Below are 23,158 nucleotides of genomic sequence, written 5' to 3' on the forward strand. Positions count from 1 at the left end.
TTACGCAGAATTATTTCTATAGCTTAGTCTAAGAGATGTCCGTGAGACGTCTGTGTTTATCGTAGACATCGGAAAGTGTTCATAGCTGTCCTCGAGAGGTTGGCAATGGCAGTGCAGCACCACCGAGGCTACGTCCTTCCGGAAGTTGCTGTTGAGAAAACCATAGACGATGGGGTTGATGCAGGTGGAGCTCATGGCCAGTAGGTGGCAGAGTGAAAATAACAGGTCGTGATGGCACACAGGAAGTGCCTCTTGATACCAGTCGGCCACTGCGTTAAAGGCGTTTAGCGGCAGCCAGCACACAGCAAACACAGCCACTAGGGAGACAAGCATGATGTTTATACGTTTGTTGTGGATGACACGCCTTTGTTCGTCTCCGCGATTGCGGCTGCACTGGCGCTCCAGCATGCGCTGCCTGCGTCGTAGTCGCAGGAAGATGCGTAGGTAGCAGAGGAGAATGAGAAGCAGGGGGCAACAGTACTGAAACAGTAGCATGCCAGTGGTGTAGAGCAGTTTGTGCTGCTGAGAGGGCCAAACTTCCAGACAGACCTGCAGGTGGCGGAACGGAGCGGGAAGCAGGCTGTACGGCTCGCTGCTAAGTAAATAGTACGCCAGCAAAGGCAATGCCGTCACGCAGGCCAACAACCACACAGTCAGGACGGCCACATACGCCTGCAGAGCGCTCGGCTTCCAGCCGGACGGATGCAGGATGAGCTGGTGCCTTTCGAGGGCGATCAGAACCAAAGACAGAACGGAAACGGTCACCGATACGCACTGCACAAACGGCATTAGGCGACATAGCAGGGCGCCAAATATCCAGTGATCCATTAATGTGTAGACTGCAGTAAACGGAAGGCAGAACACGCACACCAGGATGTCGGAAACTGAGAGGTTGGCGATGAGGATGCTGGTGACATTAGGAGGCTCCCTCTGGTGCGTAATGATGCAAATGAGGAGGATGTTACCAAGCAACCCTAGAATTAGAACCAGACAGTAGCACAGCACTATCATAAGCGTCATGCCCCCTGAATGCCAGCAGGGGGTGTCAAGCAGGTTCAAGCTGCTGTTGCTTTGATTGAGGCTGAGGCTGGAGTTTAAGAGTGTCTGCCACCACGGCATGTCAAAGAGAGCCAACGACATCGGCATCCTCAGGGAAGCATCTTGGGAGACTGAAAATAACAAGGAGGTAGATCCAAATTAGACATAATTGCACATCCCTTAGACATGCAGCATGCATGTCACCAATAAAGACACTATAGTGAATGTGGTATTTTGATTATTTCAAGTATTTTAAGCGCATATAATAACAACAGGTAGACTTGCGGTAGATGGCATTTGAATGTAATTTGTTCTTCAAAGAAACAAATGTGCAAATAGTCTTATGATCTTATGAAAAACATAGTTTTATTTAAATTCAAGGCACAGACCATTACCAAGCTTATAAGTTTCCATCATAAATAATGAGACTTGTGTAAGAGAAGGAGTTTTGACCTTTGATAAAAAACAGATTAACACCGTTATTTGGCTTTTGCAACAGTTTGGAATAATGGTGACGAGAATAAAGGAAGTGTGTGGGAGTAATAACACTGTAACTCTGCCGAGGCGTTTGACGGACTGTCCGTTTATAGATGTTCCTTTGAGGGTGGCCATTGATCAGGGCCTACAATGGCTTATAATGAGAACGGAATCGGTCTCAATCAGGTATCCATACTGAAGTGTTCATTAATGTGGCAGACTTGGAGACCAGTCTCATATTGATTCAAGTGTTCCTTATGGATAATCCATACATGAACCTCAGAACTATTCTTGTCTCAGTTTCATTTCTGTGACTGTCATAGCCTTTCACATTCCATATTAATCAAGGTGTTGTTAGGAAAAGGTTAAAAAGGAACCTCATAAAGGATTCTGTCTTTGATGAGCGAGTCATCACAGGATTTATTCCTGAAAGGGATTCAGTTTTCTCACCACTAGCAACAGCGGAGAAACTGTGAAAGAAATGATTGTTCCTTTAGTTCATTAGCGGTGCAAAGGTCATGATTCCCTGCGAACACACATATGGATAATTGTATAGCTTGAACGCATGTTGCTAAGGATAAGCATATGCCTAATGCATGAAAGTAAAATGAAATCTCTATTACTTTTTCTTTAAGCAATATAACATTTTCAGATCTGAAATATTTATTTGTCTTTAATTGTCTTTGTGTCTTTGTGAGCGCAATCTGTATACAATTATTTTGAAGGGCCTTATATAATAATGGACTTAAGAATCCATGAAAATGTATTAATTAAAAACACAGGAGAAACGTTTGTAATATGTCATGTTATGTTGTCTGCTCCTGGGCCACATCTTTAGCTTTAAACCTAAGCTTATATTTAAAGGAGGAAAAGTGTATGGAATTTAGCGGCATCCAGCGGTGAAGTTGCGACTTGCAACAATGGCTCACTCAACCCCCCCCTTTCAAAGCACTACGGTGGCTGACACAGGACTAAGATGTTGTCACATTTTTGCTTCTTTGCTGAAGGAGATCATGTATTTAAGAAACGCACTCTGTAGACATTTGTCTATTTTGGGCTACTGTAGAAACAACATGGCGAATTTGATGTAAGGGCACCCGCGGTGTAGATCAAAATAGCTCATTCTAAGGTAATAAAAACTTAACGCTTCATTATGTAAGGTCTATATATACCGCTGAAGACATAGTTATGTATATTACATTGCATTTCTGTCAATAGAGCCTCCAAAAAATTACACATTGGACATTTAGGTGTGCCAGCATTCAGTCAGCAAGTCAGTACAGGTTAATCTCCTTATTGTCAAAATTTGACCTGCAAAAATAAGCAATCTCTTTTTCATGCTTTGTTGTAGCTGTGGTTCTTCTTTATTTTGTCATTCAGATAATTACACAACTACTGTAGATAATGTAGTTATTCATTTGTCACTATTTATATTAGACTTCAGTCATTACTAGAAAAGTAATTTATGTCATGTACAGTCTATTCTGTAAAACTTTAGTTTTTTATGGAATACAAGAAGAGGATAAAGAAGACAGGAGGGTTTGAAACTTGATGGTGAGTTAATGATTGCAGAACTATGCCTTTAACACATCTGCAACATGCTAACACAAAGAACCAGGCTATATAGGTTCAAGTCCCAATATAGCTTGTTTTTGTCACATTTATGTGTCTGTTTGTGTGGAAAGCAAAAAGGGGAGAAAGAGCCATATCTAACCTGCTTTACACTTGACATCTTTTCCTTTAATATCGTCAAATCTTTTTCTTCACCTGTAATAAAACCAAACAAGAAAGCGAACCCTTTCTCTTTCTCTCAACAGGTCTTGGTCTAGCCTTTGTTGAAACTAGTGCCTTTGTATAAGCACCAATTGTATTATTCCTATCACTTATTGCTCCCTGAACTCGCTGAGTCGCTTTGGATAAAAGTGTCTGCTAAATGATTAAATGTAAATGTAATAGGACTCAGAAAGGCAGAAGAAATTAACCTTCTGTTCTCTCACTCTTTTTCCATCTTTCTGTTTCTCCTTTTTTTATCTTCCTCCAAATCTCATACTTTCTTTCTCGCAGGTGTGGCTTAAGCCCTAGGCGAGAGACATGTCACATTGACCAAAACATAAAAAAACATAAAAGAATCTCTAGATTTCAGTTAATATAAATACTCACTGCAGCCCGAGAGTTTGTGTGGATATACTACATTTTCTCATACTTAAATTTCATGTTTGAAACGATCACCGATACTGATGTTATTGAATGCACATAATGTGATGTGATTCAGATACAAAGCAACCCAAAATGGATATTTTCTTTCTTTGTTATCTTAATCTAATACAGAAATGGCTTCCGCCTGCACTAATACTGACTAGAGAATGTCTGTGTGTGTGTGTGTGTGTGTGTGCAAGTGTGAAAATTGTCTGTGTGTCTTCATTTCATGGCAACACCAAATGGCTTCAGTCAATGTCAACAAGTCCATCAGCAGACTGTATGTCACTACAAGCTTTTTCAGTCTGTTTGGAGTAGTAACATGTGCATGTGCATATAATGACGTGTCTGTTTAAGGTTGCAATGTGATCATAGCAAGCAATTGTCGAGCAAGAGCATTCATTTTAAATACTGAAAAAATTTACTAAAGAATCCAGTTGGCTCGGTCACAATGAGTCAAACTTCACAGAATTATGATGATTATTGGTTAGAAAAATACGGTAATTCAAGAATAAACCTAGATGAAAATTGCAGTGTCAACAATTCAAAATCTGTGCAACAAAGTTTCAATATAAATGTATTTTTTTGTAATATACAAATGAAGCATCTACATTTAAAACACATTGGTTAACGTGAGTAACTGTGTATCTGTGTGTGTTTGTGGCATTTCAAGAACTCACCTGTGTCTTCTATAGAAAACTGTTCTTCGACAGCCGGGAAAAGATTCAGCCAACTTCAGGTGTTCATGTATATGTTTCTCTGTCTGTATTTATATTCGTTTATGTTCCGTTCTTTTCTATTATGTTCCTTTCTTCTGAATCCACATCCTTGCAATGTGCTGCCTCTGTAGTAAATGTTCAGCTGGGCTTCACTCAGCTGTGTAAGTGTGCTGTGTTTCATTCACTGTTTTACTGCCCTCTTGTGGCAGGAAACAAGTGCTGCATTGTCTTTATAAAGTTCTTTCATATGTGGGTTGTTGTAGACCTGCTGCTGAACAGTCAGGGCTTACATATATAAAGTGTATGTATCTCTCTTTTTATCTTTGTATTAATTTCTGCTGGGCTTCATTCTGTCTTGGTGTTTTAACTCTGTTTTCCCGGCTTATAGCCTTTTTGTTTTGAAATGATGAATGTATTGATTTTTGATGTGGGAGGATGATGAACTAAAACTGATAACTCTCCGTGGATTTTATTACCGTCATTAATGCATAGATTCTAAGCCCTATATCAGGCTTTGTTATGTAGAGATATTCTATGACTTTTACTAAAAGTATATAAAAACATTCTATGGGTTACCCCTGATAAACTCTTTAAGTTTATATAGTTCCTGAGCTTTTAAATCATTCAATTTATTGAGGTTTATTTCATTGTTACTTTAATAAAATGTCCTTTATCCTACTCTCAATAAAATCAACTCTTTCACTCCCTATTGTACTGCCTTCTTGTGGCAGGAAAGATGTACCACAATAATTTCTTTATTTCTAATAAGTGCACAAATAAACACAAATGCATGCTCATGTATGTTTATTTTAGCAAAGTTGCAGAGATACTTGAGAGACAGAGAATTATTTACGTCAAACCATGTTTAGGATTTTAGTAGAAGAGCTTGGTGTCCTAAGGAAAATGCTGCCTAATAATCTGCAGTGAAGTCAGTCACGCCAACAGGATTTCCATGTTCCCAGTAGTCCCCATGGTGATATCTGTTCAGACACACACAGAAGGTTTTGCATATTTATGATGTGTCAACTTTTTAAGTGATGTTTAATAATATCTTATATCTATATATTTTCTAAAACCTTTTTATATTCCTCCTAAGAAGAAAACGTCTAATTTGAAGTACTTTTTGATTTTAAATAATATTAAAATAAATTGTTTTGAAATTGCAATATAAAGCTAAAAAATAAATGAATAATGTTTGTTTCATAGACTCTGTGAGTAGAGTCATTGTTTTTTCTATGAGACACTCCTAGTCCACATTACCACTTCAGGTTACATTATTCTCATACATTCGCGTTTGGTGTGAACACACTATAGTGTTATATTGTAGTTCGTTGGTTAACAAGTAAATGCACCAGCATTCTCCAAAAGTGAACAAAGGATTTGCAAGACATGCCAGTACAACATATGTTTACAGGTTTCGATTATTAGGACTTTTGATTTATACTTTAAACTTTATTTAAAATAAGTTCCGTACAAACTGAAGCATGACAAAATGTGCACACAAGTGTATAGTGCTGATGTACCTTGGGCAACAGAAGATCCCTAAAGTGGAACATACACATTGTTCAGTGTCTGTGGTCCACTCAGTGTAAATAGTATGGGAATTTCCTTCCCTGTCTTGACAATCTGAAAATCAATTTTAATTAATGTTTCAAATATTTTAATTAAAATTGTATGAGCTATAAATAGTCCCACTTTATATAAGATTTATTTAATTATGTTCAGTCAATTACTATTGTGTAATGTGTACATGTTAAATTAGACATTTAATTTATCTGGATTTAATTACACTCTCGATCCTAATCCCACCCCTGACCCTAAACTGACTAAAACCTGCATATGAACAGAATGAGTACAATGGTTTAATGTTTATTTTAAATTAAATATAAGTACACAGTATTTAAATAGACTTAATATATAGTGTAACACAGATCTTTGGCTGGTACCCACAATGTAGGTGTTTACATTTTATAATCCTGGTCCTCAGAAGGATAGAGAGACACACTTATTTTTACCTGGGGCATTTGTGGTACCGTCATTGGGCACATCAAGGGAGCAGCTGTTACAGTAGACCACTACCATCAACAACACAAACAGTCTGAGCTGAAAGACAGAACAAGACATTAACAGATTGATTTGACACGAAATTTGTCAAAATGTCATTACATGATATTTCAATGTAAATCAATTCTACAAAATTAATGTACAGTTCTGTTCAAAATAATAGCAGTGCATTAAAGCAGCCGAGTAACGGTGTTTCATGCATTCTGACTTATTTACAATGTTAAACATGTTGTCTTCTCATGCTTGACATGGTCAACTTGTCGAGTTGGACGTATAACGTAGTATTTCTGTGCTCGATACAGTTCCCCAGCATTCGTATAGGTTTTGGAAAGTTTTTTTCAATCATGAAAATGAATGTTATATAAACGGTGGATATAAAGCTGGATTTAGATATCGTTTGAAACTGATAGATGGAGCGGCGTTCCCATCCCTAAACGATGCCGGACATGAACCGCACACGGTAAGTGAAACTGTCTGTGTTTTGTTGGCAATGCGTGCGCACCCCTCCTTTCCCCCACACACGTCGCATGGTTTCGGAAATAATGGTACAGCTGTATCTGTTTTTTATGAATGTGATCAAACTAAAGACTCTACAGACATTTGAAGGGTACAATGCTATTCTGTAAGTACTCAAGATGAACATATGCAGAAACTGTCTGAGTTATGGGTGCTTTAAAAAAACTCAAAATCCTTAAAATAACTTTTATTTCAATACACAAATGCATTGGGAACACTACCCATTATATTCTAAATCAAAACATGAAGAAAAAAGTATAAACGTATTATTACTCTACAGAACGTGAAGAAAAAGTTTTAAAAATAGCAGTGTTTATGATAGCTTATGATGCAGATTAAACGACAATAAAATACTTGGCAAAGTACTTCCGTTTTCGCTCTGTGTATTGCGTTTGTCGAAGTTGACTCAACCTAGATTAAGGAATAAGAAAATTCCAAAACAATTTGGCGACGAGGCATGGGATCACAAGGCTGACGGAGAACAGACTGGGGTTGACTGATCATCCTGGACATAGCAAATCCAGCTCTAACCCCATACAGGGACGAGAGAACTCTACTCCGGACCCCAGGCTGACGTGATCTCAAAAGAACACAGTGCAAGGCACAAAAGTGAAAAACGGTGAGTCAAATAGATTCTAAACAGCCTGATTAAAGAGGGGGGACTACTCAGAATCGTGTTAAAGATTCTAAACAGCCTGGATAGATTCTTAACAGCCTGGTAAAAGAGGGGGGACTACTCATCGTGAATATGGATAAGCCAACATACAGAGAAATGAGGAACGGGAAGTTTACAAGGTGTACCCTATTTAAAAGAAAAAGCCAACTTTCCAGAAAACGGTACATTTAGTACCACAAAATTAGAGAGGATAAGAGAACACATGGGGAAAAAAAGACATATTTAAAATGTCTAGAAAGAGAAGAGAAAAGAAAGAAAGAGAAAAATATGATGAAACATGTAAATGTTTAGAATTATGGGAGAGGGAAGCAAATAGACGTGACCATGTTTTTAAAGAAAAGGCTTAGGAAGAACTGTCACAGCTGTGTCATACACCTCCACCGCTGCATGCTCCATTGTACCCTGTTTTGCCTGAATATATGTCTCCTTTACCCCTATCTATGACTTGTTACAAACACCAACCGGAGGATGATTGTGTCCCTCCCGACCGACATCTGAATCCGATCCCAGACCCGATCGAGGCAGCTCCAGTGCCCCCACCAGTGTCTCAACCAGCACCAGTGCCGCACATGCCACAACCCGTGGTGCGTCAAAAGCAAGAAAGTGCGCCTCCAGCACCAATGTACAAAGAACTTTTGACATTTTGCAAAGCCTCAATGAACGAATTAGAGAGACTGTTGAAAGTCAAACTGAAACCATCTGACCTAAGAAAGCTACAAGGTAAATGGCCTGTGGAGGATTATAGATGGGAACATGTTGACTGGTCGCACGCAAGCAATGCTGAGTACAGGAGGATTCTGGAAGAATTCTTAGAAGGGCTAAAAACTATGTTTCCCAAAGCTCTGAACCTGGACAAGATCGCTGCTTGTGTGCAAAAAACGGATGAAAGAGTGGAGGATTTCTTGGCCAGGCTGGAGGAAGTATTTAAAGAACATTCTGGACTTCAACCCGATGCAGACGGACCAGACTTTGGTCCGTTCGAAGAACATCTCAGATCCGCTTTTCTGCAAAACCTCGGGACGCATCGAGCCCTTAGAAATTAGAGGGGAAGAAGGGAAAAGCATTTGGTTTCTGTGTGATCCTATATACATAGGGTTTATAAAATGGTATGGGGAGGGACAGTGGGACCCCAATTCTGCTTGGTACTGGGGAACGAATATGTATTTGTGTCGATGGATCACATGTTGCGGCCGACAAGGCAATACATTTAGAAAATGAGGGCCATTATGTCCCCCGGGACGGTCAAATAAAAAGGGAAAAGAGAGAGTTTTCACTTAACTCTGACTCTGACAAATTTAAATATGAAGGAATGGGGGGAACTTCACAAATGAGAGTAAGACCCTGCAAAGTCACAACCCTGTTGACAGTTGCAAACAGCACCAACAAGGCCGAAGAAAAGACAGAGTGCAGAGAACCAGGTGGTAAGTAAAGTACAGAATTGAACAGTTTGGAAGCAGGGAATTAGGCATTGCAGAGAAAAGCAGTGTGTGTGTGTAAAATGCTCAGGGTCAGTTGTTGTTTCTACATTCAGGAAGCCGGGTGATATGACTAAACAGCCTGTTGAAGTGGTGGAATTGCCAAAGTTGGGGAGTGGGGCTCAAGCAGGTGGTATTGCCCATTCTAGTGGGATTGTTGTTGCTTATGATTATGTTACCATGTTTTAAGAACTGTTTAGATAAAGAATGAAACCTGTAAGAGAAAGGGCGTTGCTCATCTTATATGGACAAAGTATAAAGATTTTGGTTATCATATATGATAAAAGGGGGGAATGTAATGAATATTTTAAATTTTTCTCTGTGTATTGCGTTTGTCAAAGTTGACTTAACCTAGATTAAGGAATAAGAAAATTCCACAACACTCCACACTGCTATTATTTTTAACACGCCCTTTTCGATTTATGATTCAAATATTGCATGTTTTATTGTACAAGCCATGTCTAATTAGGGTTAGGGACTAAATAAAGATTATTACTTTCTACAACATAAGAAACATTTGCTCAAAAAAATGATTGGCTGGATTTACATAAAAAAGTAGTCTCAAGTGGTATCCAAGTCCATGCAAATATGTTGAGTAATACAATTAACAATTGTGTAAATTGACAAAACTTTTTTGAGTAAATTCTAACCATTCATATTGAACCAGTAATTTTAAGTGAAACTCAATATTTATCCTTCTCAATGGTACTTTTTGTTGTCATTCTTAAATTATATACAGACTAACTGCACGCAAGTCAAAACACAATGAGCATATCAGATGAGAGGCATCTCAGTACTGGCATTAGCACAGTTAATGCCTATTGAATGATGGAATAGACATCATATTTGCTCCTTAACCTCTCGCAGCCTAAGCACATGTACCACTCTTCTAAAAAAATTTAACCCTTAAACAAAACAATTCCTTCAAACTCTTTTTAACCTCAAAGATAAATGAACATTAAGCAAAAACAAGTATTTATCTGTACTGAAAAACACTGAAAGAACACAAAATTTAGGAATCCCCCCCTCAACCAGTTTATATTAGTAAACACAACAATTGGTCAAATATTATAGGGTTTTGCGTTTTACTCAAACACTTGTCAAGTAAAGTACAACATTTTTAGTACTAACATTAACTTAGGTTGATATAGTTACTTGCATTATTTATGTACTGAACAAGGATGGGATTAGTAAAACTTAAAACAACAGTTCGTTTATTTTTGAGTGGAGATATTTAAAAGAAAACGTCATTTTACCATATTGCAGAAAAAATGTATCGTTAAATATCTCATAAGAAACCCCATTAAAATCCTCTGTAAGATAAGCAGTAAAACTGTACACTACCATGTTGTCCTGAGATGAGGTGAGCAATAAGTCTTCCAACACCTCTCGCTCTCTCTCTATATATACTTGTAAATGTAAATAATCCCCAGCCCCCCCCCTCCCATTGTTTGCTGTAGTGGTTTGTTGAGATTATGTGTTCTTTGCACCTTTATTTTTCTTTGTAGTCATGTTGTTAGTATAAAAGTTAGATATAGATCATAAAATTAAACCTGCTTAAATATCCTGTTAGAAACAGCCTTGCTAAATCCTGATAGTTTAAACTACTGGGGCATCATATGATGATTCTGAAGACAAAATGAGAAGAAACAAATAAGTCACAAAAAATTGCAAAGAAGGTTTCACATTTTTAGAACATGTTGTCCGACTCAATTTTGTTTTCATGTTTTTTTTGGTGTGCTTTCGAAAAATAAAGTCAGAAAGAAAGAATAATCTGCATTTGCCTTTGTTTTATTTAATGATCATTTTATTAATTTGTTTAGATATCTGCAAAGCTTGTTACATACTGTAAATGTCTTTCATCCAGAGAATCTACCACAGTGATGTGATCAGAATATTCAAAAGCAGTAGCAAAGATTGTTTCGTCTACAGTTATATATATATATATATATATATATATATATATATATATATTGAATTAATGAATCATTTTAATATAAAACCTTGATATAATTTTAACAGTCAGGGTCTTATTTAACAGCTTTTTAATTGTGTTCTTTGAGTATGCATGGTTTGGTGGGGTCTGAAGCCATCGCAATGGTGTATGAGCAGGTGGTTTTGTCAACAACCAACTGGCATTCGGCAGGGAGTTGAATCGCTGTCGGGATTCTACACACACAGAACCGCCAAAAATTAACACGGTAGTCAACTAAAGAATATTATTGTAAATCCAAAACTATTTCAAGCATACAGCAGATAAATAGAGTGAACTTACTTGTTACAACAGCTTATGCCAAACTTTGAGCAGACACAGTTGTAACAGTCAGCTGTGACCCACTCAGAGCCATAGATATGAGTCGATCCTTTAAAATCAACACAACCTGAATAATACACAAAAATAAAGTGTGTATAGTTAAATTAAATGGGAATATGCTTTTTCAATTGCATCCCATCCAGTAGACCTAGACTTTAGGGTTAATACATAACTAGAGTTTTGGTTACAGTACCTTCTGGTTGGTTCTGGTCCTGGTCTTGGTGGGGTAGAACTCCGACTTGAAGTCTCTCAAAGTAGCACTGGGCGCTACAGGAGACCACCACAAAGAAAAGCACACCCACTCTCAGGAAATACAGCTGAGAAGAGTTACAGTTTACAAGTAACAATAGAATTGATAAATTTAAACAATAGTAGAGATAATTCTAATAAAAAGCTGTTTTATTATTCAGTATTATTAAAAAGATTCAGTATTGTACCATGTTGAAGTATCCGTCTACAGCAGGTGCTGATCTAAGTTTTGGTTGCTGATTTAAGTTAATGGTCGCATTGACAATCTCACACCATTTTATATCAAATGCAGTGTTTATTAAAGATAGAACCTTTTTTGCATGGGGCATTGATAGTGCAAGATACGGCACACCTTTGTTCTTTGGAATTGTGTTTGATCGTGTCACTTAAAAAAATACTTTTCTGTATACTGTAAGTACACATGAGTATTTAACACAACCGGATTCAAAAATACAAAGGCTTTTTGTTATCTCTGCTGAATCATTGTATAAACCTGAGCCGATGGATGAATAAATCCAGAGTCAACGATTAGACACTTATGCAGAAGTGTTTTTCTCAAGAAAACAGTGATCATAGGTCATAAACCAAAAACTGTACCAACATAACCTTCCAATCGCCATTTTGTGTTGGTTTACCACACTTTTACAAAATTTAAATATTTAGTATTGTTACAGAGCCAAATGGTTCCAAATAATATGTAAATATAAATAATGTTATTGTTATAGATATTAAATAAACGTTTAAATATTACATTTACATTAAGTCGTTTAGCAGACGCTTTTATCCTAAGCGACTTACAGATGAGGTAAACAATGGAAGCAATTGCAACAACATAGGGACAACAAAAAGCACAGGTGCAATAAGAAAACTGGTCTCATATAGCCTTCCAAAGCACACGAAGTTTTTTTTTGAAAGAGTAGAAAAGAGAGGTGCTGACAGAAGATATGTGTTTTCAGACAATTTCAATGTTTAATGCTCTTGGCTGCCAATATTATGAATTGCACAAAACTCAGATTAGAACAAACATTGTTTTTCTATGTTGAACCAATATTCATTATGTAGCAGTATGTGTCAAATCCATCATAGAAGTTTAACACCCTTTGTACTCACATTCAGTGACAAAGAAGTTAAGCATGGTGAGAACAACAGTGTGTCCACTGAACATGTAATCCCCACACGTATGAACACCGGTTAAAGACATGCCAAACCCACTCCAGATGTCCAGCGCATGCTGCACTTTTGCCCAAATATCACCATACACCTGCAAAACACAGATATTCACGTCCACATGTGCTCACGGGACAGATGACATGCAAGTTGGGTGGTTGTTAATCACATTGGGCAGGATAACTACAAACATACTATGTGCTAATGTCGTTCCTTGACAAAATGCACTTTGTTAGTTTGCACAATCTAAAATATCATGCTGTCAAAGTCAGTGTTGAAATTAAAGACAAACAGTGATACAAGAAAGAACATTGCTGGAGTAGCAATTCACAGATGAATACATGAGGAGCTGATATTGAAGCAATAATTTTTCCCATATTTAAGGGCGGTGGTGTTCTAAAGAATCGGTTCTATTTGCTTAAACTTAGGAAAACAAATAGGATGCCAAGAGGTTGGCTTCAAACAAACACTGTTACATTAATTAAAGGGTAAATATTTCTAAATAAACACTGGTGACAGAAAATTTGTACGAAGGAATGAATGCAAATAATTCTTCAGAACTGCTAACAGAAATGTCAACAAAAGATAAGGAATATAAGGTAAAGTGAAATGGAGCATCCATTCATCTGTTACTCACTTTGCCTGAACATTGCAGATGATGACCAGGTACAGACAGTGATGTGACGAACATTGTGACACAGCGGAGCAGAAATACCGTCCCCATTAAACTACACAACCTGCGAAACAAAATAGACCTACACACACAACACAGAAAACACAAATTGATCAAATATCCACACTGTGCAATGTAACACTCATTTTATACAGTAGGACAGTGAGACTGTTTTGGAATGCACCTCTTTCAAACATGGTAATACAATTTGCATGAGATTAGTTTCATATCAGTAAGCCTCAGGACTGTCTGAATGGGACTCCTGTGTCTCTGAGAATAAAACTATTTTGACAATATTTACACTGCACCAAAAGCACAGTAGACATTCAATAAAGTCACAGCTTGATTTTTGACAGTTTAGGTATGTTTTTATATGTTTTACCTGTGTTTGTGCATTAACAACACCAGCAGCAATATGAAAATCAACACCACTCCGCATGCTTCAGCCATGGCGAACGCCCAGGGTATTCTGGGTACACTGACACATAAATATCAAAAGTCATCGGTCATAATTCTTGACAGTCATTAACTACAATAAAAACAAGTCCATGAGCCTAAACAACGGTTGAAAAACATTTATAAAATACGCAAGATTATAATTGAGGAAAAATGAATTTCACACTATTATTCAATCTATTGTAAATTGCAAAAACATCCAAAAATCCCCACCTTTGGTAATAGCAAATAGATAAATTAAAGTGTTAAAGATGGCTAGATAATCTGCTGATCTTGTAGCAGCGGGTAGATCATTGCACAAACGTGGAACTGATCCAGAGAAGGCACGTGAGATTGTTTACCATTTTGAGATGGCACCACAAGAAGTCGTTCATTTGCAGAGCGTGGCCGGTACATAAGTCTGCATTAGCAAGTGAAGATAAGGGGGTGCCAAATCAGTGGTGGTCTTGTAGGCCAGGAGCAGAGTATTGAATTTGATGCGAGCGACTCTTAGTTGCGTGGTGGTGTAATAACATTTACACAGTATCTAAAGACTATGTGGACAGAGTTTAGAAACATGTATAATCATCTAGAAGCAGTTTAGAAAATAAATATAGTATCACAGCTCTATATATACACAACAGTGATTAATGTAGATTTAACTGTCCAGAAACAAACTGGTGAATTCCATGTAAGGGTACCCGCGGTGTATGTAGATAGAAATAGCTCATTCTAAGGTAATAAAAAAATGGCAGATAAAATCATTCATTCAAAAGTGTTTGTAAACATTTATGGTTCCAGTAAAATAATCCTATGGTTTATAAACAATTTTATAAGACTTTTAATTTCATTTAAATAAAACAATGTTATACATTTAATGCGTACACATACATATATATACAAACATACACGTATAGTGCTTTGATATATTAATCTTAGTAAACAAAATGCAGCACCTCCCTTTTAATAATGGCATTGATGTCAGTTCTGAACATATCTTTGGATATTTACAGTAGCTCACTGATGCTATTGTTGGCAAAACACGTTTTGACAAATTGTAATTCACATATCTTTGGATATTGACAGTAGCTCACTGATGCTAATGTTGGCAAAACAAGTTTTGACAAATTGTAATTTCTTCCTGAAGTCACATAAAGAAAGTTATTATTAGAATTAGCTTAATCAGTAAGACAAATATTACATCTCCGTTATAAGACCTAGGCACCAAAGGACATAAAGAAGACTGAGGTATTAGTATAACAACTGAATGCATTTTAAAGTAGTATTTATTTATATTTTCCTTTCTCTTGTATCTTATACTGCAATAGTTTATGCATTAAAATACTATGTGGTTAATTGATCTCATGTTATACTTTTTAATTGATGAGTAACTGATTACTAAATCCTACTGTCTGCACTTAAGAATATAAAAAAGGAGCATTTCAAAATACTAAACAGGCAGGCATGATCAGAAAGCCGCCAGAACAAAACTATTTTCTACTTTACAGTGTAATTAATGACAGGAGTTTCAGAAAGTGAACAAATGCAATAAATTATATTTCCCCAAAAGACAACAGTGAAGGTCTATCCTAAAAGGATCTTCATGAAGGCAGGTTTGGAGAAAGGCCAGCCATACTCATTTGGAACGGGTCCGGTCACGTTGCACTCAAAGAACGAGAAGAGAGGGAACCAGATACGAGCTCTGCGGCTGTGATGATAGGCTTGTGTGTTCGCCAGTGTGTGGTAGTACAGGAACAGTCTGGTGGTGATGTAGAATGCGATGAAGACGTCTATGGAGTAATGTTCATGTGCCGCCAAGATGAAGAAGATTCCAAACAGATTCAAGACCCAAGACATGGTGTGAATGAAGTTCCAGTTACGTGGTGTATCTAAAAAAAGACATCAGTAAATGCACTACATAGGGATACAAAGTGTTTTCTTATTTTTTGCTTTTGAGAACTTTGTACATTACATTTTACATCAGCTTTCTAGTTCAAGTGTTTGGTTTCTAACTGGCTTTTCAATTTCAATGTTTAATGCTCTTGGCTGCCAATAAAATCAATTGCACAAAACTCAGATTAGAACAAACATTGTTTTTTTGCAGTATGCAGCAGTATGTGTCAGATTTTCTGGCAGTTCCGTTCTAATATTTACATTTTGTATCGCATTTTTTATCGACCCACCAATTTAAGGACCCACCGTTGTTTTTATACACCCCAAAACTGTAATCCATCATAGAAGTTTAACACCCTTGTTGCTCTTTGTACTCACATTCAGTGACAAAGAAGTTAAGCATGGTGAGAACAACAGTGTGTCCACTGAACATGTAATCCCCACACGTATGAACACCGGTTAAAGACATGCCAAACCCACTCCAGATGTCCAGCGCATGCTGCACTTTTGCCCAAATATCACCATACACCTGCAAAACACAGATATTCACGTCCACATGTGCTCACGGGACAGATGACATGCAAGTTGGGTGGTTGTTAATCACATTGGGCAGGATATCTACAAACATACTATGTGCTAATGTCGTTCCTTGAGAAAATGCACTTTGTTAGTTTGCACAATCTAAAATATCATGCTGTCAAAGTCAGTGTTGAAATTAAAGACAAACAGTGAGATAAGAAAGAACATTGCTGGAGTAGCAATTCACAGATGAATACATGAGGAGCTGATATTGAAGCAATAATTTTTCCCATATTTAAGGGCGGTGGTGTTCTAAAGAATCGGTTCTATTTGCTTAAACTTAGGAAAACAAATAGGATGCCAAGAGGTTGGCTTCAAACAAACACTGTTACATTAATTAAAGGGTAAATATTTCTAAATAAACACTGGTGACAGAAAATTTGTACGAAGGAATGAATGCAAATAATTCTTCAGAACTGCTAACAGAAATGTCAACAAAAGATAAGGAATATAAGGTAAAGTGAAATGGAGCATCCATTCATCTGTTACTCACTTTGCCTGAACATTGCAGATGATGACCAGGTACAGACAGTGATGTGACGAACATTGTGACACAGCGGAGCAGAAATACCGTCCCCATTAAACTACACAACCTGCGAAACAAAATAGACCTACACACACAACACAGAAAACACAAATTGATCAAATATCCACACTGTGCAATGTAACACTCATTTTATACAGTAGGACAGTGAGACTGTTTTGGAAAGCACATCTGTCAAATTAGTTTCATATCAGACAAATGAAACAATAAAAAACACTTACACTAACCATTTTCTCTCAACAGGTATTGGTCTAGCTTTTGTTGAAACTAGTAACTTTGTATTAGCCCCTATTGTACTTTTGCTCTTTGTATGACATTATCGCCTATTGCTTCCTGAACTTTCTGAAGTCTCTTTGGATAAAAGCGTCTGCTAAATGACTAAATGTAAATGTAAATATAAGTAAGCTCAGGACTGTCTGAATGGGACTCCTGTGTCTCTGAGAATAAAACAATTTTGACAATATTAACACTGCACCAAAAGCACAGTAGACATTCAATAAAGTCACAGCTTGATTTTTGACAGTTTAGGTATGTTTTTATATGTTTTACCTGTGTTTGTGCATTAACAACACCAGCAGCAATATGAAAACCAACACCACTCCGCATGCTTCAGCCATGGCGAACGCCCAGGGTATTCTGGGTACACTGACACATAAATATCAAAAGTCATTGGTCATAATTCTTGACAGTCATTAACTACAATAAAAACAAGTCCATGTGCCTAAACAACGGTTAATAAACATAAAAAAATATGTAAGATTATAATTTAGAAAAAATGTATCTATTGAAAATTGCAAAAACATGCAAAAATCCCCACCTTTGGTCTTGGTAATAAAAAATAGATAAATTATAGACACAGTATATATAAATATATATTGCTGTAGTCCTCCTAAAACCTTGTATCTCCATATTTCATGATTAAAATCTTTTCGTATTTCAGTATTAGTGAAGTCATCCTTTATGTTTCTAACTGGGTTTTACAAATGTCTAACCAATAGAAAGTATTCAGAAGTGCTTTTCAACTTTTTTCAACAACACAGTATTTATTCATCTAAAAAGTACAGTGTTTTTTTTCATTTCCTAAAAACATATATATAGTTTTTAAGGGGTCTCATGAATTATGTGTACCACAACAAAGACAAATATTTTGGTGCAGGTAGAAAAATGTAATTATTTATTAAAGACATTTTATGAACATATGACAGAGAGTTTGTAAAAGAAGCTACATTTATGAATCTATCTTATAAAAACATAACTGTTTTAAATGTATTAATTGAAATATTGTTATGTAGAATAGGCCATAGCCTCCCTGCAATACCTCAACAGCCCACAGTTTGGGACGGTTAGAGTGAGTGATACTTAAGCTATAATATAAGTTATTTAATGTGTGACAAGGTTTGAGGACCTAATAATTAATAATAGTATTATTATAATAGTAAATATATCGATAGTGAAAACATATAATGTGCGTGTCCTATGGTACGACAACAAAAATTTTGAAAACTGTATATATAATATAAACATGAAAAGATGTTTCTTTTTTCGAAATGTTTGCAGTCACAACATGGGACACATTTATGGTATATTTGTCAACTACCCAAATTCTAACTATCCAGAGCTCACTCTTTCAACACATGCGTCCTTCAACACAACTCACCTGTCCAGAAATATGTCCGGAAGGGGCGGGTACGTCCGCATGTCTGGAACTCTCTCGTGCACAAGCACCATTACAAATGACGTCACTCCACACACCAGCATAGCGTAGAGAGTACCGAGTGCCGTCTTCCAATACTCGGGGTCCAGCCGAACACAACCTTGCTTACGCTTCCCGTTCGAGTAAGCACTGCTATGTTCCTCACTGACCACGTTGACCGGACTGACCCCGTTACTATACTGATAGTCTCTTCTCCTCACTTCCGCAAAGTCATTACCAATGTCTATTCCCCCATTGTGCATAGGAGACAATGTGCCGACCTCTGTTTGTGTGAGGGCTGTGTGTTGCCTCTGAAGTCTCCGCACTGCCAGCATCAATCTCTTTATGTCACCCAGCACCTTAATTTCCAGCGGAGGGGACCGTAGGTCAGCCTCACTAAGTAACAGCACGCTGGCTCCATCCAGTCGATGCTTAGAGCACAGGAGATCCACATATTCACAAAATCCTTGTCCTCTCAGCCAGCCAGCGACCTGCTTTGTGCTCCAGCCCCCCACGCCAACGTATCTGGAACCCGGCATACCTACAGATAATTGTAAAATAAGACCATGTGTATAACCTGTACAGTCACGATAAATCCATTTAAAGAAGCAGATGATTCATTCGTGCAATCCTGATCTCCTTAAATAACTCTCCACACCTCTTGAACTGCTCTCTATCTCTGTGAATACAAGGTCTGAATATAATCAGTATCGACGTTCTTTTAATCTACACTCCAGCTGATTCTGTAGCATTCAGTGCTAAAGTGCAGAGTTTCTGACAAACACACAATGACTGTTATCAGAGACTGTGTTTAACCTCTGTATTTAGTCCAAAGAATGGCTGAAACGTGAACAGGCTGGTTAATGGTACAAAATACTGACATTTAAATCACCGATTATCACTATATCTGGTGTTCTGCTGAATCATGCACTGTGCAAAATAAGTCTCAATATAAATTACAACTTTGCATGTTTATGTTGTTATTCGTTCAATATATCAAATAGGCCACAAGAGAGATTTACATAAGTTAAACTATTTGGTTTTAGAAGACTTTCTTTCTTGGCCGTTTACAATAGTTTAATATACAAATCATTGTCTGCTTTCAGCACACAAAAGAGGATTTTCTGTCAAAAAAAAAAGTCTAAATGTAGCCTAAACATCTCAATGGACAGTACGGACAGTGACACATTTCCTTAAACCAGAATAACCAGAATGAGCTTCTTGAATCTTAAACAAACATACTCTATTTCAATGATCAGCAAAATGATCACAAGCATTTGGTGTCGACACACACACGAACTGCCACTTCGTACCAAGATGTTATTGATTCAGGAACACTATCGCAGTTAAAATCCAGCGTGTGTCCTATTGCGCAAATCTGCGTGAACAAACAGCCTGTTGTTACCAAATCGCGAGACATGAAATTTATCTACCACAGCTAGATATCTGTAAAATACAACACAATAGTCACACAAGGACAAAACATGACATAATATAAGGCAAACACAGAAAGGTTCATATGATTAGGAATTTAGCGCTTAATGAATTAAAGTCGTGTTTTGGCACGTGGCCACTCCAGTTTCCGAGCTTTGGCTCCGGTGTACCGGGAGCTAGTGAGTCTATCACTGACAGTAATCGCAGATCACAGTGAAACTAAACCGAAGGTACCAACCAACACCCCAAGCGTCTGTTCTTTCGGACAGTAGCCTACTATCTTAAGTGTTCATGAACATATGCATACTGATAGAAAAACTATAAAGCGAGTCAAACAAGAATATCTTGCTTTTAGGATGTTATCTGTAAAAAGTCATTACAATGCAATGTACGATCAGACGCGTTATACGAGTTAAAACCCCACAGACCAATCTTTTCCGTGAACTTTGATGCATGTCATAGAGTGACGTGTGTGTGTGCGTTTGTGTGTGTGTGAAGTGTTGTTTGTCAAATTGGCTTCATGCCTATCTTACCCTGTTTGCCCGAGTAGTTATTTAAATGATCGAGTTGTGTTCAAATATCCCCGACAAGGAGCTCGAGATCCCAGTCTTGTGATCTCGCGCCACATCACCCTTCTTCTGCTTCTGACTCACTGCCATGCTGCCAGTGACGCCCAAACAGCATGTAAACACCAAAACGTCACACGCGATACGCCCCCTGGGTGTGGCTACGGATGTCCAAATGTGGAACGTTTGATCCAGACTAAGCAGAGAATGGAGATTCGCAAGAGATGCTATTGATGTCATCTCTGTCGAAACCGAACACACCCTTAATTTATTATTTTTCTAGTTTCGTTTTTTAATAACTTGCTCTTCAACATAATAGGCTACTCATCTTAGATCCACCAAAAGCGAGGAACATTGGAATTAATTGCGTATAGATGTTTTTGCGGCCTTTTTCTGTATGTGAATATGATTCAAACCACGAAATACACTTTGTGTAAGTGCAAATGGAAATTGAACTCTTTTAACAGGAATGCCAACCTCTACAGATAAAGATGTTATCTGAGACATTATCTTTAAAGGCCTTTGACACCATCGATAAACAAAACATTTGAAGTATTTCTAGAGCATCCACTTTATAAACCGTAAAAAAAAGTAAATTGTGAGATTGTGACTGTATTTCACAGTTGCTATATTACTTGAAGGAACTGCAACTTTTTTACAACCCTATCCAACCTTTCATGTTTTGTGAAAGAAAGAAGCAGTAAGAGAAGAAATATGACACGATACTTTTTTTCATCAGTTTACCATGGCAAACCCGTAGAAGTAAGTGTATAGCAATATTACAATAGCTAGATTTTTTATAACTGGAAATACTGAATTGTTCCGGCCGACGAATGACATCACCATTGCATTGAGCAATATGTATTTCCAAACTCAGGCCCAGCCTCAATCCCATGTCTCTTTTGTCCTGTGGGTATTCCAGAAAGCTGGTAATGTGACCTAACCGGGTAAATCAAAGTCTTAGTTAGCTGATAGCCTCAACTTTAGGTTCCGAAAACAGAGATAACTTTCAGGGTATGCAAGTAACCATAGCAACTTACTCTCTGAAGATAACCTGCACCGGACCAGTTCCAGGGTTAGTTCATTTAAGGAAACGTTACTATAAGCTTCAGAGGTTGACCTTTGGATGTGTGTCAAGTGCGTGGAAGCACAGATTACATCATATATTATAATTTTATAATTAACTTGAATATTATAATTGTAACACCTTCAAATTTCCTGCAATTAAAAGATGTTAATAAAGTATTGTAACTGCAGAGCAATTTCATATCATTACTCTTGTCCACTTATTAGGCAATATTTGATGCATTGGTTAGTTGATAGTTGTAAAGATAGTTGTGGCCTAAAGGTTAGAGAGCCAGATTTAAAACTCAAAAGTTGCAAATGTTTGATTCCCAGGCTGGCAGGTTTCCAAGGCTTTATTAGGTGACCCCCTCAATGGGATCACCTATTGCATACTGTTCACATATGTTTATTCTTATTATAACTTTAAATGCATTTAAATATTAAAAAACTTAAGATTTAAGGTTTTTCATACTGACTGTATTCCTTAAAAATGTCTTTCTGATGCCCAGCCTCTTCTTACAGTTTAGTATTGAAAGGCCTTTCTTCAAATTACAATTAGCCTTTCAGGATAGGCCTTTTCTATTTTAACATTTGGAAAGCCATGTCCTTTTAGCTAACAAAGTCAAACCAAAAAATTTAAATGTATTTGAAATACATTCATTTAAAAGGGATTTATGTATAAGAGTCTCCATTAATATGACGACATCAGCAACTGTTCAATATTAAGCTGTCAGTTTTCACGAAACCATAGAGAAGTAGTTTCTTAAGGACCTAAATAGAGGATCAATATACAGCCTACACAATTAACAATATAATTAGACACATGTAAAATATATCGGTAGAAAACAATATATATGGTAAAATAATGGTTACAAACATCTCAACAAATCTAACAGAGATAGCCATGAAGAATATACATGGAGTTTATTTCCAAAATGAAATAACTCCGTTCAAACTGCTTTTGGTTTGTTTTGATTTAAGCCATAATTACTCAAAAATAACTAACACAATTAAATAAAAAATGATAAAAAACGAATGTAATGTAAAAGAATGTAATCTCATATATTTTTAATATCTTCGTATAAATATACTTATATATAGGAGCCTACATATACAGTATGTAAATAATGTTTATATTAAATAGCAAGAAACTTCTCGAAAATTGATAATTTAATTACACAATATTTATGTTTTTTAACTTAGCACTTTATACACCGATGCAGACAAAAAAATATCCCTGCTTTATAACGTTGTTTCACAGTCAAAACCTTTAAGCTTCTTAACAGTCTCCATAGTGATTCGTGAAATATGTGATCCATTGGAAATGTCTTCATGTTGTTTTTATGTGCGTGCTTTAACTCTGGGTAACTTGCGGGAGGTTGATT

General features: G+C 37.0%; 4 protein-coding genes across 6 annotated transcripts; all 4 read right to left on the reverse strand.

Annotated features, from left to right (window-relative positions):
• npy4r (neuropeptide Y receptor Y4) lies at positions 1-1,140 on the reverse strand (the record flags this gene model as incomplete). Its single annotated transcript, XM_079459357.1, has 1 exon — positions 1-1,140. The coding sequence occupies one exon, from the start codon at positions 1,138-1,140 to the stop codon at positions 1-3; it is 1,140 nt and encodes a 379-aa protein (XP_079315483.1).
• A 4,078-nt stretch (positions 1,141-5,218) lies between these two features.
• Positions 5,219-10,533, reverse strand: LOC306895777 (beta-microseminoprotein-like). The gene is made up of 4 exons (XM_079459294.1): positions 10,506-10,533; positions 6,446-6,533; positions 5,954-6,056; positions 5,219-5,410 (listed from the first exon to the last, which is right to left on the reverse strand). The coding sequence occupies exons 1-4, from the start codon at positions 10,506-10,508 to the stop codon at positions 5,341-5,343; spliced, it is 264 nt and encodes an 87-aa protein (XP_079315420.1). The 5' UTR covers positions 10,509-10,533; the 3' UTR covers positions 5,219-5,340.
• Positions 10,534-11,189: 656 nt separating this feature from the next.
• On the reverse strand, positions 11,190-14,039 carry LOC306895778 (sphingomyelin synthase-related protein 1-like). The gene is made up of 6 exons (XM_079459295.1): positions 13,947-14,039; positions 13,529-13,646; positions 12,835-12,985; positions 11,669-11,742; positions 11,437-11,542; positions 11,190-11,330 (listed from the first exon to the last, which is right to left on the reverse strand). Exons 1-5 carry the CDS (start codon positions 14,012-14,014, stop codon positions 11,450-11,452), a joined length of 504 nt encoding a protein of 167 aa, XP_079315421.1. The 5' UTR covers positions 14,015-14,039; the 3' UTR covers positions 11,190-11,330; positions 11,437-11,449.
• Positions 14,040-14,124: 85 nt separating this feature from the next.
• Positions 14,125-20,881, reverse strand: LOC306895291 (sphingomyelin synthase-related protein 1-like). Of its 3 annotated transcripts, none has more exons than XM_079458443.1 (6): positions 20,676-20,881; positions 18,673-19,249; positions 17,565-17,660; positions 16,965-17,082; positions 16,271-16,421; positions 14,125-15,888 (listed from the first exon to the last, which is right to left on the reverse strand). In XM_079458443.1, exons 2-6 carry the CDS (start codon positions 19,245-19,247, stop codon positions 15,584-15,586), a joined length of 1,245 nt encoding a protein of 414 aa, XP_079314569.1. In that variant the 5' UTR covers positions 19,248-19,249; positions 20,676-20,881; the 3' UTR covers positions 14,125-15,583. The 3 variants fall into 3 exon arrangements, with proteins under 3 accessions (XP_079314569.1, XP_079314571.1, XP_079314570.1); XM_079458445.1 differs by lacking the exon at positions 20,676-20,881 and adding an exon at positions 20,022-20,576 and having other exon boundaries at positions 14,766-15,888; XM_079458444.1 differs by lacking the exon at positions 20,676-20,881 and having other exon boundaries at positions 14,766-15,888; positions 18,673-19,404.
• Positions 20,882-23,158: the final 2,277 nt, after the last annotated feature.

The sequence above is a fragment of the Barbatula barbatula genome (genome assembly GCF_947034865.1).
Source record: "Barbatula barbatula genome assembly, chromosome: 6".
Taxonomy (NCBI): domain Eukaryota; kingdom Metazoa; phylum Chordata; class Actinopteri; order Cypriniformes; family Nemacheilidae; genus Barbatula; species Barbatula barbatula.

Coding starts and splice junctions, on each gene's coding strand:
- LOC306895777 (XM_079459294.1), bottom strand. Junction 6,057..6,445: donor CGGTACCACAAATGCCCCAG/GTAAAAATAAGT, acceptor ATTGATTTTCAG/ATTGTCAAGACAGGGAAGGA. Junction 5,411..5,953: donor GGGATCTTCTGTTGCCCAAG/GTACATCAGCAC, acceptor GTGTCTGAACAG/ATATCACCATGGGGACTACT.
- LOC306895778 (XM_079459295.1), bottom strand. CDS start 14,014: ATGGCTGAAGCATGCGGAGTGGTGTTGATTTTCATATTGCTGCTGGTG. Junction 12,986..13,528: donor ATCTGCAATGTTCAGGCAAA/GTGAGTAACAGA, acceptor TGTGTTTTGCAG/GTGTATGGTGATATTTGGGC. Junction 11,743..12,834: donor TAACTTCTTTGTCACTGAAT/GTGAGTACAAAG, acceptor GGTCTCCTGTAG/CGCCCAGTGCTACTTTGAGA.
- LOC306895291 (XM_079458443.1), bottom strand. CDS start 19,247: ATGCCGGGTTCCAGATACGTTGGCGTGGGGGGCTGGAGCACAAAGCAG. Junction 17,083..17,564: donor TTGTTAATGCACAAACACAG/GTAAAACATATA, acceptor TTGTGTGTGTAG/GTCTATTTTGTTTCGCAGGT. Junction 16,422..16,964: donor ATCTGCAATGTTCAGGCAAA/GTGAGTAACAGA, acceptor TGTGTTTTGCAG/GTGTATGGTGATATTTGGGC.